At 41.6% G+C, this 14,934-nt stretch overlaps 1 protein-coding gene across 2 annotated transcripts in view; it reads left to right on the forward strand.

The window, feature by feature from the left end:
- The window catches only part of hivep3b (HIVEP zinc finger 3b), a 115,904-nt gene extending 101,316 nt beyond the window's left edge, over positions 1-14,588 (forward strand). For both annotated transcript variants that reach the window (XM_029738246.1, XM_029738245.1), the window contains 4 exons: positions 7,038-7,213; positions 9,958-10,059; positions 11,730-12,367; positions 12,812-14,588. In XM_029738246.1, the coding sequence (XP_029594106.1) occupies positions 7,038-7,213; positions 9,958-10,059; positions 11,730-12,367; positions 12,812-13,207 (1,312 nt within the window). In that variant the 3' untranslated portion in view covers positions 13,208-14,588. The remainder of the gene's footprint in view (positions 1-7,037; positions 7,214-9,957; positions 10,060-11,729; positions 12,368-12,811) is intronic.
- The last annotated feature ends 346 nt before the right edge of the window (positions 14,589-14,934 follow it).

The raw sequence follows: 14,934 nt of genomic DNA on the forward strand, positions 1-14,934 counted from the left end.
ACTTCTCTGGACGGTTCTAACTTAGAATTTGTGGACAACTACAAATACCTAGGTGTCTGGTTAGACTGTAAACTCTCCTTCCAGACTCACATCAATCATCTCCAATCCAAAGTGAAATCTAGAATTGGCTTCCTATTTCGCAACAAAGCATCCTTCATTCATGCTGCCAAACATACCCTCGTAAAACTGACCATCCTACCAATCCTCGACTTCGGCGACGTCATTTACAAAATAGCCTCCAATACCCTACTCAACAAGCTGGATGCAGTCTATCACAGTGCCATCCGTTTTGTCACCAAAGCCCCATATACTACCCACCACTGCGACCTGTACGCTCTCGTTGGCTGGCCTTCGCTTCATAATCGTCGCCAAACACATTGGCTCCAGGTCATCTACAAGACCCTGCTAGGTAAAGTCCCCCCTTATCTCCGCTCACTGGTCACCATAGCAGCACCCACCTGTAGCACGCGCTCCAGCAGGTATATCTCTCTGGTCACCCCTAAAGCCAACTCCTCCTTTGGTCGTCTCTCCTTCCAGTTCTCAGCTGCCAATGACTGGAACGAACTACAAAAATCTCTGAAACTGGAAACACTTATCTCCCTCACTAGCTTTAAGCACCAGCTGTCAGAGCAGCTCACAGATCTCTGCACCTGTACATAGCCCATCTTTAATTTAGCCCAAACTACTACCTCTTCCCCTACTGTATTTATTTCTTTAATTTATTTTGCTCCTTTGCACCATATTATTTATATTTTAACTTTGAACTTTCTTCAATCTACAAATCTACCATTCCAGTGTTTTTCTTGCCATACTTTATTTACTTTGCCACCATGGCATTTTTTGCCTTTACCTCCCTTATCTCACGTCATTTGCTCACATTGTATATAGTCTTATTTTTTTCTACTGCATCATTGATTGTATGTTGTTTTACTCCATGTGTAACTCTGTGTTTTTGTATGTTGTCGAACTGCTTTGCTTCATCTTGGCCAGGTCGCAATTGTAAATGAGAACTTGTTCTCAACTTGCCTACCTGATTAAATAAAGGTGAAATAAATAAATAAATAAATAAAAATCTCACACTATGAGCAGAAGGACGCGCAAACGAGTCTCTTGGCGTGCATATTTCATCCTTATCTTTAAAACTTGTCTGGGACAATTAAATCTTGCAAATATTGGGGAACACACACACAATGCATGTAACACTCCAGAAACAGTGTGTCATTTATTCCACCTCTCTCCTCTGTTTCCAAACACGACTGCCCTCATCGGAACACAACACACATCACCACTGTCTATAAATACACGGAAGGAAGGCAGCTCAGCTCTGTTTGTTTTTAATGACTTGTATGTTTTCATCCTGATCCAACTAAGTCACGTTTGTGAGGGAGGAGGGACTGACTGGGGGGCTCTCTCTCTCAGGCTTTTCCTCACTGTTGGCTTTTCATATAAACTAAAGGAACCGTGAGTGTCCTCTGACAGCGGAACATTGGGTTTAATCTCCTTAATCTGCATTTGGAGCAGCTGCAACTGTCCAGTTGCTCTTAACACTGCCAGACACATACATTTTTATGGAGTAAATACATTGTCACGTTTTCTCATTGGCTTGGTGACATAGTCAGCTTTGCTCATTCCACTGTTAACCTGTGAGGTCTTGAGCAGTATGTTTATCATATTGTATGAAATTCAACATGTAGGAATGCAGCGTTTACCATAATTCGTAGTCACATTCATGCCCAGTATCATCACAACCAGAAACAGATTGAAATTGTCAGTGTGATGTAATTTTAACACATTTTGTCCAGTTTCTGCTGCTGGGTGTATGCCGTGTGCCTGCACTCACAGTAGTGACTCAAAACGCTGTTGCATTCCATCAATTCCATCAATTCGCAGTTCCCATCTAAAAGAGTAATAGGAAGAGTGGCGCTTCGTCACAGCTCTCTGCTCTATCAGTCATGATGCCATTGTACAACTGAGAATGATTTTGTCAGCTTCCTTGAGTGCTCCCTGATTGAAAGGCAGATGCGTGCAGCTTGAGTCTCGCTCTGCTGGAAATGTGAAGTGATATTTTTAGCTGTGCCACAAAATGTGTGTCAGTGTTCAGACACAGGCTGTACTGAGTGAATGCAATAGAATGGCGTTCTGGAGACTGTTTCTCAGTTGAGTAAGAATGTGTTCAAAGTAGAGGTTGACCGATTTACTGGCATGGCCGATTTAATTAGGGCCGATTTCAAGTTTTCATAACAATCGGTAATCGGCATTTTTGGACTCCACGAGGAGACTGCATGGCAGGCTGACCACCTGTTATGCGAGTGCAGTAAGGAGCCAAGGTAAGTTGCTAGCTAGCATTAAACTTATCTTATAAAAAACAATCAATCTTAACCTGTTGGTGACCCCTTCCCATTCTCATCCCGTTAACGGGATTGATTTTGACAACAGCCAGTGGAAAATCAGAGCGCCAAATTTAAAACAGCTAAAATCTCATAATTCCATTTTCTCAAACAATCAACTATTTTACACCATTTTAAAGATAAACTTCTCGTTAATCTAACCACATTGTCCGATTTCAAAAAGGCTTTACGGCAAAAGCATAAAATTAGATTATGTTAGGACATAAACTTCACAAGAAACACCACACAGCCATTTTCCAAGCAACTAGATGCATCACAAAAACCCAAAACACAGCTAAATGAAGCACTAACCTTTGACGATCTTCATCAGATGACACTCCTAGGACATTATGTTACACAATACATGTATGTTTTGCTCGATAAAGTTCATATTTATATCCAAAAACAGCATTTTACATTGGCGCGAAATGTTTTCCCTCCAAACCTCCGGTGAATGAGCACACGCAGTTCGTAAATTCTCATCGTAAACATTGATCAATATAGAAGTGTTATGCACAGAATTGTAGATACACTTCTCCTAAATGTAATCGCTTTGTCAGATTTCAAAAAAGGTTCACGGCGAAAGCACAATTTGCAATAATCTGAGTACAGCCCAGATGACACTAACAACTAGCAAACAGAAACCCGCCATCTTGGAGTCAATAAAACTAAGAAATTACATTATAAATATTCACTTACCTTTGATTATCTTCATCAGAAGGCACTCCCAGGTATCCCAGCTCCACAATAAATGTTCGATAAAGTTCATATTTCCAAATAATCCATTTTGTTTGCGCGTTAGGTTCACTATCCAAATCCACTACGCGCGTGCTTACTTAGTCCAGACGAAAAGTCCAAAAAGTTATACTACAGTGCCATGACGTTGCCCTCTCTTTGAGTACAAGGAGCACAGTTGACCCCCTCCCCCTTGCACCATCCCCCTACCTACCTCTCCCTACCCAGGCCCGGTGAAGGCGGTCGTAAATTCCAAAGGAAATGTCCTGCCGCCTGGCCCAGTTGAGACACAGAGAGGTTTCATAGAGAGACACAGGAAATTCTTCCAACTCACAGAATTGGGGAACCGAACGACATTTATGTTCTGGAGAAGGTATAAAAGATTGGTGAACAATCCAGCTACGAACTGGTCCGCTTGGTACAATTTTATGATACTCAGAAGAGACAATATAGCCATATTACCATAATACTGTTTATATAATAGCCTCAGCTATGGGACTTGCATCTAAATGGTTGTATAAAATGTATTTAATAAGATTAAAGCTATTTGGGATATGTAGAGAGGCTATGTACTGATGTTAATGTGATAGAATTGTATTTCTGTTCAAAGCTTAACTCAGTCATCGGCACGCCCCCAGACAAGACCTGGCGTCATGAGACAGCCTTTTTCTGTCATTCCGAATAAAACCCCCACCCAGGGTTACTTTCTTCAGACCAGGCCTCCACTCCATTGCGAGTTGGCCAATAGGTTTGACCATCCAATTCCTCTACTGAAAGTTAACTTTTAGACTACCGATACCGAAAGAATAAGAACAAGTCTTTGATATTAATTAATAGTCTGCAGCTAGAAATTATATCATTGAACGCGAAGACCGACGAAACATCCATTCTATAACGACATTAATGAATGTCGCTTTGAAAGATCCATTCTAACCGAGAGAGAGAGAGAGAGAGAGAACTCTCCAACAGAACGACCTTTCCAACGAAGATCACGACGACACACTGAGCGTAAATATATATATTGATTGCAATTGTTTCCGAATGAGTGAGAGTTCATGTGCAAAGGATTAGCATATCAATTGTTAATATTAATGAACTCTGTGTGCCTTCTCAGCTGCCCTTTATGACCCTTTGTTTTAACAAGACACCAGCCATGCCTGTTTAGCCCACTAGGGCACATTACTCTACCAATTCTTTGTGACGATAATTACTGTTTGTATGCTTTCTGTGAATTACTTAGTTTAGTAAATAAATGATTTTAAGACAATTGATGTATGGATGACTTTTAGTAAAGGCTGGATTCGTGCAGATACAACAATTTACGATGTTTGGAATGAGACTGGACGCGAAGTAAAATACACCATTTAAACCAGAAGATAATCGGCCTATACTATAATATAATATATAATGTTATAATATAGGAAAGTTATATTAGGAAAATTATAACTTTGTAATCTGAATATTTTCCTTGGTGCCCCGATCTCCTAGTTAATTGCAGTTAAACGATTAATCAGTTTAATCGCGTAATAAAAATAACAGGGAGTTATTTTGATAAACATGTCTTCAGTTTAATGGTGCCCAAAGACACGACAACAGTTTGTAGAAACATGTCAAACGATGTATAGAATCAATCTTTAGGTTGTTTTTATCATATACCTTCAATAAAATTCCAACCGACCTATCCGTTCTCGTTAGGAGTGAATATGAACTCAGCTCGCTCCCAAGTCATTGCGCGTGACTTGAGCCCATGCCTTATAATGGGACACCAGTTTACCACAGCTGGTATTCCCCTCAAATTCACCATAGAATCTTCAAACACCGTTCTAAAGACTGCTGACATCTAGTGGAAGCTTTAGGAAGTGCAAAATTAACCCTAAGTCACTGTATACAGTCAAGGCAATCACTTGAAAGGACTACAAGCACCAGACTTCCCACTTCCTGCTTGACTTTTTCTCCGGTTTTTGCCTGCCATATGAGTTCTGTTATACTCACAGACACCATTCAAACAGTCTTAGAAACTTCAGAGTGTTTTCTATCCAAATCTACTAATAATATGTATATTCTAGTTTCTGGGACAGAGTAGTAACCTGTTTAAATTGGGTACGTTTTTCATCCAGCCGTGAAAACACTGCCTCCTAGAGGTTTTAACATAATCACTAGTTAACTACACATGGTTGATGATATTACTAGTTTAACTAGCTTGTCCTGCGTTGCATATAACATTGTGGTGCCTGTTAATTTATCATCAAATCAAAGCCTACTTCGCCTAACGGGTGATGATTTAACAAGCGCATTTGCGAAAAAAGCATTGTTGCACTAATGTGTACCTAATCATAAACATCAATGCCTTTCTTAAAATCAATGCACAAGCACAATTTTTTTTAAACCTGCATATTTAGTTAATATTGCCTGCTAACATGAATTTCTTTTAACTAGGTAAATTGTATCACTTCTCTTGCGTTCTGTGCAAGCAGAGTCAGGGTATATGCAGCAGTTTGGGACGCCTGGCTCATTGCGAACTGTGTGAAGACCATTTCTTCCTAACGAAGACTGTAATTAATTTTCCAGAATTTTACATAATTATGACATAACATTGAAGGTTGTGCAATGTAACAGCAATATTTAGACTTAGGGTTGCCGTCCGTTCGATAAAATATGGAAAGGTTCCGTATTTCACTGAAAGAATAAATTTTTTGTTTTGTAGAAATGATAGTTTCCGGATTTGACCATATTAATGACCTAAGGCTGGTATTTCTGTGTGTTTATTATATTATAATTAAGTCTGTGATTTGATATTTGATAGAGCAGTCTGACTGAGCGGTGGTAGGCAGCAGCAGGCTTGTAAGCATTCATTCAAACAGCACTTTCCTGCGTTTGCCAACAGCTCTTCGCTGTGCTTCAAGCATTGCGCTGTTTATGACTTCAAGCCTAACTCCCGAGATTAGGCTGGTAATACTATAGTGCCTATAAGAACATCTAATAGTATGTATTGTCTAACCTAAAACTTCTTAACTGGGAATATTGAAGACTCATGTTAAAAGGAACCACCAGCTTTCATATGTTCTCATGTTCTAATCAAGGAACGTAAACGTTAGCTTTTTTACATGGCACATATTGCACTTTTACTTCTCCAACACTGTTTTTGCATTATTTAAACCAAATTGAACATTTCATTATTTATTTGATACTAAATAGATTTTTTTAATGTATTATATTAAGTTAAAATAGAAGTGTTCATTCAGTATTATTGTAATTGTCATCATTACAAATATATATATAAATATCAGCCGATTAATCACTATCGGCTTTTTTTGGTCCTCCAATAATCGGTATCGCAATTGAAAAATCTGAATCGGTCGACCTCTAGTTCGAAGTACTGGTGTTGCCTCATTGGAGCTTAATGCAAATACTGATCTTTATTCATGTTGATAAAGTATACTGTATAACAAATTCTGTATTTAAAGATAAGTGTACATCGGGTTGGGTAGTGCATAGTATTCCGTAAGTATTAAAAACAACATATAAACTAGTCTTTTATAGAGGAGTAGAGCTAAATGTAGAGTTGGATTTTGTATGTATTGTCTATTTGGGGCAGTTGGCTAAAACCAGGCTTCCCTCTCTGTAGCTGCTGCTGTTGTTGGACGAGCCACCCAAACTGAGGATAAAGGCTGGGTTCTCTGCCTACCTGCCTGCCAGCCATGGGCGTAGACAGACTGGAGAGAGAGAACTACAAGGGGACTTAGAGGAAGCAGGGATTTGGTGGGGCTACCCTGTATGATGTAAAGAGTGCCTTGTGTAGAGTAGGCCCAGGGATCTATCTTTACCTACTTTTAACTCTATGTATTTTGTTTTTCTTTTCTCACTTCCTATCCCCCCACTTCCTCTCTCTGTCCTTCTCCCCCTCTTTCCCATCAGGTACAAGTCTAATGAGGAGTATGTGTATGTGCGGGGTCGCGGCCGAGGAAAGTATGTGTGCGGAGAGTGCGGGATCCGCTGTAAGAAGCCCAGCATGCTAAGGAAGCACATTCGAACACACACGGACGTCCGGCCCTACATCTGCAAACACTGCAACTTTGCCTTCAAAACCAAAGGTGAGGAGGAGGAGGTGTGACCTTTCTAAATAGGACCCAAATCATAATACAGCATCAGTATTGCTCTGTCTTTGTATATGGTTGAGCAGTTTCTGTAACGATTAGCTATACTCCAAGTTGATATTCACGTCATAAGAAGGAATCCCTCTTGACCACGCCCACAAATTGGGGAAAACAAACATTCTTCCCCATTGACACCCATTTGTAAAATAGCCAACTTTGTCAATGTTATTATTATACAGAAATAACAAAACATGCCAGAAAACTGCTGTGTTGTTCAATGTGCATATAACCAGGTAAAAAATCCCGAACTGCGGTTCGCAATGCTCCAACATAAGGAAATGGAACCTACGAGAAGAGTCCTATGGCTTCATGCTATTTGGCGTGAAAAATATGGGGTCCGGTTCCCAAGTAGGCTACACGTACAGTGCATTCAGAAAGTATTTAGTATTCAGAAATTCCCCTCATCAATCTACACACAATACCCCATAATGACAAAGCAAAAACAATTTATAAAATAAAATTAAAACTGTTATAACATTTACATAAGTATTCAGACCCTTTACTCAGTACTTTGTTGAAGCACCTTTGGCAGCGATTATAGCCTTGAGTCTTCTTGGGTATGATGCTACAAGCTTGGCACACCTGTATTTGGGGAGTTTCTCCCATTCTTCTCTTCAGATCCTCTCAACCTCTATCAGGTTGGATGGGGAGCGTCGCTGCACAGCTATTTCCAGGTCTCTCCAGAGATGTTCGATTGAGTTCATGTCCGGGCTTTGGCTGGGCCACTCAAGGACATTCAAAGACTTGTCGCGAAGCAACTCCTGCGTTGTCTTGGCTGTGTGCTAAGGTTTGTTGTCCTCTTGGAAGGTGAACCTTTGCCCCAGTCTAAGGTCCTGAATGCTCCGGAGCAGTTTTTTATCAAGGATCTCTCTGTACTTTGCTCCTTTCATCTTTCCCTCGATCCTGACTAGTCTCCCAGTCCCTGCCGCTGAAAAACATCCCCACAGCATGATGCTGCCACCACCATGCTTTACTGTAGGGATGGTGCCAGGTTTCCTCCAGACATGACACTTGGCATTCAGGCCAAAGAGTTCAATCTTGGTTTCATCAAACCAGAGAATCTTGTTTCTCATGGTCTGAGAGTCATTTAAGTGCCTTTTGGAAAATTCCAAGCGGGCTGTCATGTGCCTTTTACTGAAGAGTGTCTTCCGTCTGGCCACTCTATCGTAAAGGCCTGATTGGTGGAGTGCTGCATGGTTGTCCTTCTGGAAGATTCTCCCATCTCCACAGAGGAGCTCTGTCCGAGTGACCATCGGGTTCTTGGTCACCTCCCTGCCAAAGCCCTTCTCTCCCGATTGCTCAGTTTGGCTGGGCGGCCAGTACTAGAAAGAGTCTTGGTGGTTCCAAACTTCTTCCATTTAAGAATGATGGAGGCCACTGTGTTCTTGGGGACCTTCAATGCTGCAGAAATGTTTTGGTACCCTTCCCCAGATCTGTGCCTCAACACAATCCTGTCTCGGAGCTCTACGGCCAATTCCTTTGACCTCATGGTTTGGTTTTTGCTCTGACATGCACTGTCAACTGTGGGACCTTATATAGACAGGTGTGTGCTTTTCCAAATCATGTCCAATCAGTTTAATTTAAGTTCAAGTTGTAGAAACATCTCAAGGATGATGAATGGAAACAAAATGCACCTAAGCTCATAGCAAAGGGTCTCAATACAAAGTCTCATAGCAAAGGGTCGTATTTTTTTTAATACATTTGCAAAAAAAAAAGTCAACCTATTTTCGCTTTGTCGTTAAGGGTATTGTGTGTAGATTGATAATTTAATCCATTTTAGAATAAGGCTGTAATGTAAATAAAATTTGGAAAAAGTCAAGGGGTCTGAATACTTTCCGAATGCACTGTAGCTATGTGTGTGTGAAAAATATTTCATCACGTTTAAGACATTTAACTTGTTTAGTATAGTCTGTTTGTAACTCCACTCACTACTTGTAACTGTATAGTCTGTTTGTTTATGTTGGTTTTTGCTAGCTTATAATGTTCTGGTCAGTAGGTAGCTACCACTCACTCACGTGGCTGCTAGCACCGTCATTTTTTCCCCAAATGTTTTATTTATGTAACCTTTATTTAACTAGGCAAGTCAGTTAAGAACAAATTCTTATTTACAATGACGGCCTACCAGAAGGCAAAAGCCCTCCTGCGTCATGAAAAGGGGCATGAGGGAAGCCCTACAATATTACTTTTAGTAATGAGAATGCTTGGGAGTAGGCAATGTTGAAAAGTAATCTTTAGACATGTTGTATTTTTCTTAAATGTAGTTTTGTAATTAACTAAAACAAGCTGACAAGAAAATTCAGTTTGAAAAAGGTAAAGTTTTTGCTGTGAGCCAACCTAGGTAACAACAGGTGATTTTCCCCATCGGCGGGCAGTGACGTTCCGTCTAAAAACGACTGGGACTTAGGGTTGCAAAATGCAGGTAACTTTCAATAAATTCCCTGGTTTTACAGAAATCCTGGTTGGAGGTTTCTGGATTTCCTGCTTATTCCCTCCTGATTCCGGGAATTTTCCAACTGAGATTTTGGAAAAAACTGGGAATTTATTGAAAGTTCCCATAATTTTGCAAACCTAGCTATGCTCGACTATTTGGTTGTACTCCGGTCTCTCTCCCCACCATCAATTATTCCTCATCTACCGTGCTCTGGTTCAGTCTTATGTTCTTGTTTTCCTTGTCTTCATAGGGAACCTTACCAAGCACATGAAGTCCAAGGCTCATGGGAAGAAGTGCCAGTCAATGGGAACGTCTGGGTCTTCACTGGACGAGCCGGAGACCGAGGAAGCAGGTACAATACCATAGGGAGGAAACTTAACTCATCAAACATCTTTCCTCAAACCAGACACGATAGCTAGCCTTGTAGCTATATCAGCTCCTCTGAAGAAACTAGAACTGGGCGTGACATGTATGTCAGATATGTAAGGCTATATGTTGCTATTCTCCTTACTCTTGTGCTGAAGAGAAATGAAAAATATTAAATTAATACATGAAGAATACATGGCCAAATGCATTCCATAGAGTCTGTTTCTGGTGCAGGATGGGAGAGATGTACAGTGTTATTTTCAAGGCGGCAGTCCTGGCCTATAAAGAACAGCATTCCAGACACTCACATCCACCCCCTCTCTGTGCAGGCTCAATGCCACCCATCCCTCTTTCCATCCCTCCCGGTAGCAGACTGCACTCAACACTGAGCCAAGGACAGCCCATTCAAACAACCCTTCCATTCAAAAGCCAGCTGTTTGACTCCATGAATGGGAACAGCAGCACGATTCCATTAAATCAAACCTTACCCGTCTGCTCGCTATTAATAGCATCAGGTTGATAGAATGTTATGTTGGGTAGGAAGTCGCCCTGTCCTGGTCCTTGTGGCCATTTCATGTATTTGTGTGTATGAGTGTGTGTTTATATACAGTGAGCTCCAAAAGTATTGGGGTGTAGTGCCCAATTTTTTTATGTTTTTGCTCTGTATCACTTTGGGTTTGAAATGATACAATGACTATGAGGTTAAAGTGCAGACTGTCAGCTTTAATCTGAGGGTCATTTCATCCAAATAGGGTGAACCGTTTAGAAATTACAGCACCCTTTGTACATAGTCCCCCCCCATTTTCGCGGACCAAAGGTATGTATTTTAAAGTAGTCAAAAGTTTAGTATTTGGTCCCATGTACCTAGCATGCAATGATTACATCAGGCTTGTGACTCTACAAACCTGTTGGATGCATTCTCTGTTTATTTTGGTTGTGTTCAGAATTTTTTTTGCCCAATAGGAATGAATGGTAAATAATGTATTGTGTCATTTTGGAGTCACTTTTATTGTAAATAAGAATAGCAGTTTCTAAACACTTCTACATGAATGTGGATGTTACCATTATTAGGGATAGTCCTGAATGAATCGTGAATAATGATCAGTGAGAAAGTTAGACACACAAATATACCCCAAAAACATGCTAACCTCTCACCATTACAATAGCAAGGAAGGTTAGCATATTTGTGTGTCTGTAACTTTCTCTTTCTCTTCATTATTCACAATTCATTCAGGACTATCTGTAATCATGGTAGCATCCACATTTATGTAGAAGTGTTTAGAAACATATTCTATTTTTATTGAAGCTCGTAGTCCAATCCAAAGTGCTGGAGTACAGAGCCAAAACAACAACAAATGTGTCAGTATCCCAATACTTTTGGAGCTCACTGTAAGTCCATAGTGACTTAGGTGAACTCAGTTTCTGGAGAGCTGCATTGTCTGCTGGTTTTCAGTCTTGCCTTTCAATCTGGAACTAGTTGAGACCAAGCGTTACGTATTGGACAAGTTCAGATAGTACCTCCCCGTTTCACTCTGTTTCTGACTGCTTTCTTCCATTTCGTGACTACTGAACACAACTGTGTTAATTTAGGTGCAGCCTGGAGGACTGGAGTTTGGAGAATTAGGCTTAGTGTAAGTTTCCCCCTTTTCTCATCAGGAGATATTGAAGAGCATTTATCTGGCTCGGAGGACCAGGATGAGCACCAGTTCTCTGACGTGGATGATTCAGAGGAGGACGATGACGAGGATGAGGAAGAGGGGTTCTCATCTCACAACGAGCCGTCCTCCTTCTGCTCACCCGACCGCCGTCTGTCCACATGGGGGCACTCCAGCGGCAGAAGACGGCAGGGCACGCCTGACCCCTCAGCCCCAGAACCCCAGCCAGATCCCAGCCCCTGCCCCAGCCAGGAGCCCTCTGCCACCCATAGACTGTGGCCCAGCAGGCGTACTTCCTCTCCAGAAAGCCGGAGGGCACTGTTCTGGGCCGCCTCCCCCAGGGCCTTTTCCCCTAGCAGTGAGAGCTGCTCTCCCATCCGAAGCCTTTCCCCCAGACTGGAGCTGGCCTCCCCCAACCGACACCTCTCGCCCTCTTCCAAGAGAGAACCATCCCCCATCAGAGCTCTATCCCCCCTGTACCCCCTGCGGCCTCTGTCCCCTAGCCAGTATCGGGTGTTGTGGGCCCGGGCCTCTCCCTCGTCCCTGGGGGTGCAACATGGACCTCGCAGGTCTCCCAGTCATTTGCCATGGGACATCCCCAGTATGATGGCCAGCGATCGCAGACAGATGGGTTCAATGGTAAGTTATGTATATAATTCACTTGGTGATCCTGTAGTTTTTCATGTTATTTTAATTCACAGTTATTCTTATCAGTTACAAAATGAGATGTAATTAGCCATCCCTCCACATAACTACATTGTCAGTAATGGTCAGTAGTAAACACATCTTATTGCAGAGTAATTTCCCTTTTGGTACTAAGCTAACACTCACTATATGAGAATAGCAGAGACCTAAATACATAACTATGCAACACTTTGTAAATGTACTTTTGAGAGTTTTTTTCCTATCATAAGGCTCGCGGCTGATGGTGTTTAATGCCTGTGGTTACGTCTTGCTTGCTCCCCTCCCCTGTGTTTTAAAACCTGCATTGGAAGCCCAGTTTAGCCAAAGGCAATGTGAAAACATGTTCTGTGTTTTGTTATACTGTGTGAAGTAATGATGAGGTACTTTCTCCCCGTACAGGAGAGGATAGGAACACCAAGTAAAGGGCAGATTGGTCCAGAGCCCTGCCTGTCATTCCCCCCAGCTTTCCATCTGTCCCCCACTGACAGCCCTAAAGCCCAGTCCCAGTCCATGGACCGCATCTTCAGCCACCTGCCTCTGCACTCCCAGCAGGCCAGGGTGCCCTACCTGATGATCCCCATTGGGGGCATTCAGATGGTGCAGGCTCGTCCCCGCTCCCACCTCACTATCCCCACCTCGGCCTCCTCTACCCCAATGGAGGGGCTTTTACTGGGCCAGACCAGGAGGGAAACCCCCTGGTGCAGGACCCCCATAACTCAAGGGCTCAGGACTCCTGGGGACCACTGGTCTGACAGCCAGGAAGTAGTAGGAGCCAGCCAATCAGGGCCAGTATAACCCCACCCATATGTTTCAAACCCTCCACCTCGCACCAGGGTAGGATGGATCCAGGGATGATAAACACAATGCAAAAGGACAGCTTACACAGCTCCTCCCACTCCCACAGGTCTGAGGCAGAGACCAGAAAACGATGGCCCTCACACGGCCAGGCAGGACCATCCCCCTAGTCAGCCAGTCCCCCCCTCCCACACACAGGATTGGATAGCTGTCTGAGAGGCAGGAGCCACCAGGGTTGCGGTCCAGAGCGACTGGTTCAGAATTGGTAGAGGAAGGAGCTAAGGTGGAGACTCAACCAATCAAGGCCAGAGCACTTAGTTTCCACCCTTTGTTACGTCATGCATCCTTTACGCTTTTGGTTGAAACTCTTGTTTTTGGGTTTTGTATTGCTTTGTTTTTATACAGTTTTCAATCCAATTGTTAACTTAAATGTTAGTTCTTCTGCAATATTCAGGTTTGTTATAAAATGCACTTTTTTTTATTTTTGACGATTTCTTTAAATCTCTTGATCTTACCTTCTGTATCTCTATTGATACGGCTATCTTAATATATATTTAAATATATATGTCAAATAAATATGAATACATTTGTAAATGACCAAAATCTTTAATGAACAATAAATTCATATGTTGTTTTGTCTCTGTCCACTATTACCCAAACTGTAGTTACCTGTGCCTTTTCTTTCTGGGTTTGTGTCTTGAGATGACAACAAAGAAAAAAGGCTGTGAAGTTTTGATATACACTCTGTGTTTCCAGGAAGGGGGTTCCTGTGTGGCGTGATGATTGTTTGTATCCTTAAAGGGATAGTTTGGGGTTAGAGGTAGTTTCGTGAGCCAATGCTAATTAGCTGTACCCGAAGACGTCCAGTCTTTGCACTAAGCTAGTTAGCATTGGCTCGTGAACTAGAGTACCTCTACCTTCCTTCATACTGGATGCAGAGACATAAAAATGAATTGCCAAAACACCAACCTATCCCTTTAAGGCCATTGCATTTATGTCAGGGTATTCTAAAAATATGGTATATGAGGGGGTATATTGAAGGAACAGTGAGCACTTTGCAAAGAAAATGCACTGAAGTCATATTTTTTTATAAAAAGATAAGTCTATGTTATGTCTCTGTACAGAGAAGAGTGCTCCATATGTATTATTTTGTTAAACTATGAAAGTCATTCTTAAGTTTTTTTACTTTACATTTTTGGAGGGAAAGAAAACATGCCATTTTTATTTAGTCATGTGCCTGTCTTTTTCATAATGTTCTCAAGACTTGAGAGGGAGAGGAAGGTCTCTTTTAAGATTGGATATGGTACAAGGAGGAACAAGTGCCCTAAAGATTTTCACACAGGACATTATTTTTCTCTGAACCAATAAAAAGTGCACCAGACTTCTGTGAGGCTGTTTTACTTGTTTTGTTTTCTTGTTTTTGAGATCAACCAAAATACTGATTGATTAATACATATAGAATGCTTCTGTTTGAATTCCACAAAATAACAACTGGAGTTAAAATCAACAAAATCAATTAAATTGTTATTTGTCACTTGCTTCGTAAACAACAGGTGTAAACTAACAGTGAAATACTTACTTAAGGGCCCTTCCCAACAATGTAGTGAGAAAAATTGAAAAATAATAGAATCAAATTATAACACAAGGAATAAATACACAATGAGTAATGATATGCCCTGAGTCAATGTTCAGGGGTACGAGGTATTTGAGGTAGATTCGTACATATA

The sequence above is a fragment of the Salmo trutta genome, chromosome 37 (assembly GCF_901001165.1).
Source record: "Salmo trutta chromosome 37, fSalTru1.1, whole genome shotgun sequence".
Lineage (NCBI taxonomy): Eukaryota > Metazoa > Chordata > Actinopteri > Salmoniformes > Salmonidae > Salmo > Salmo trutta.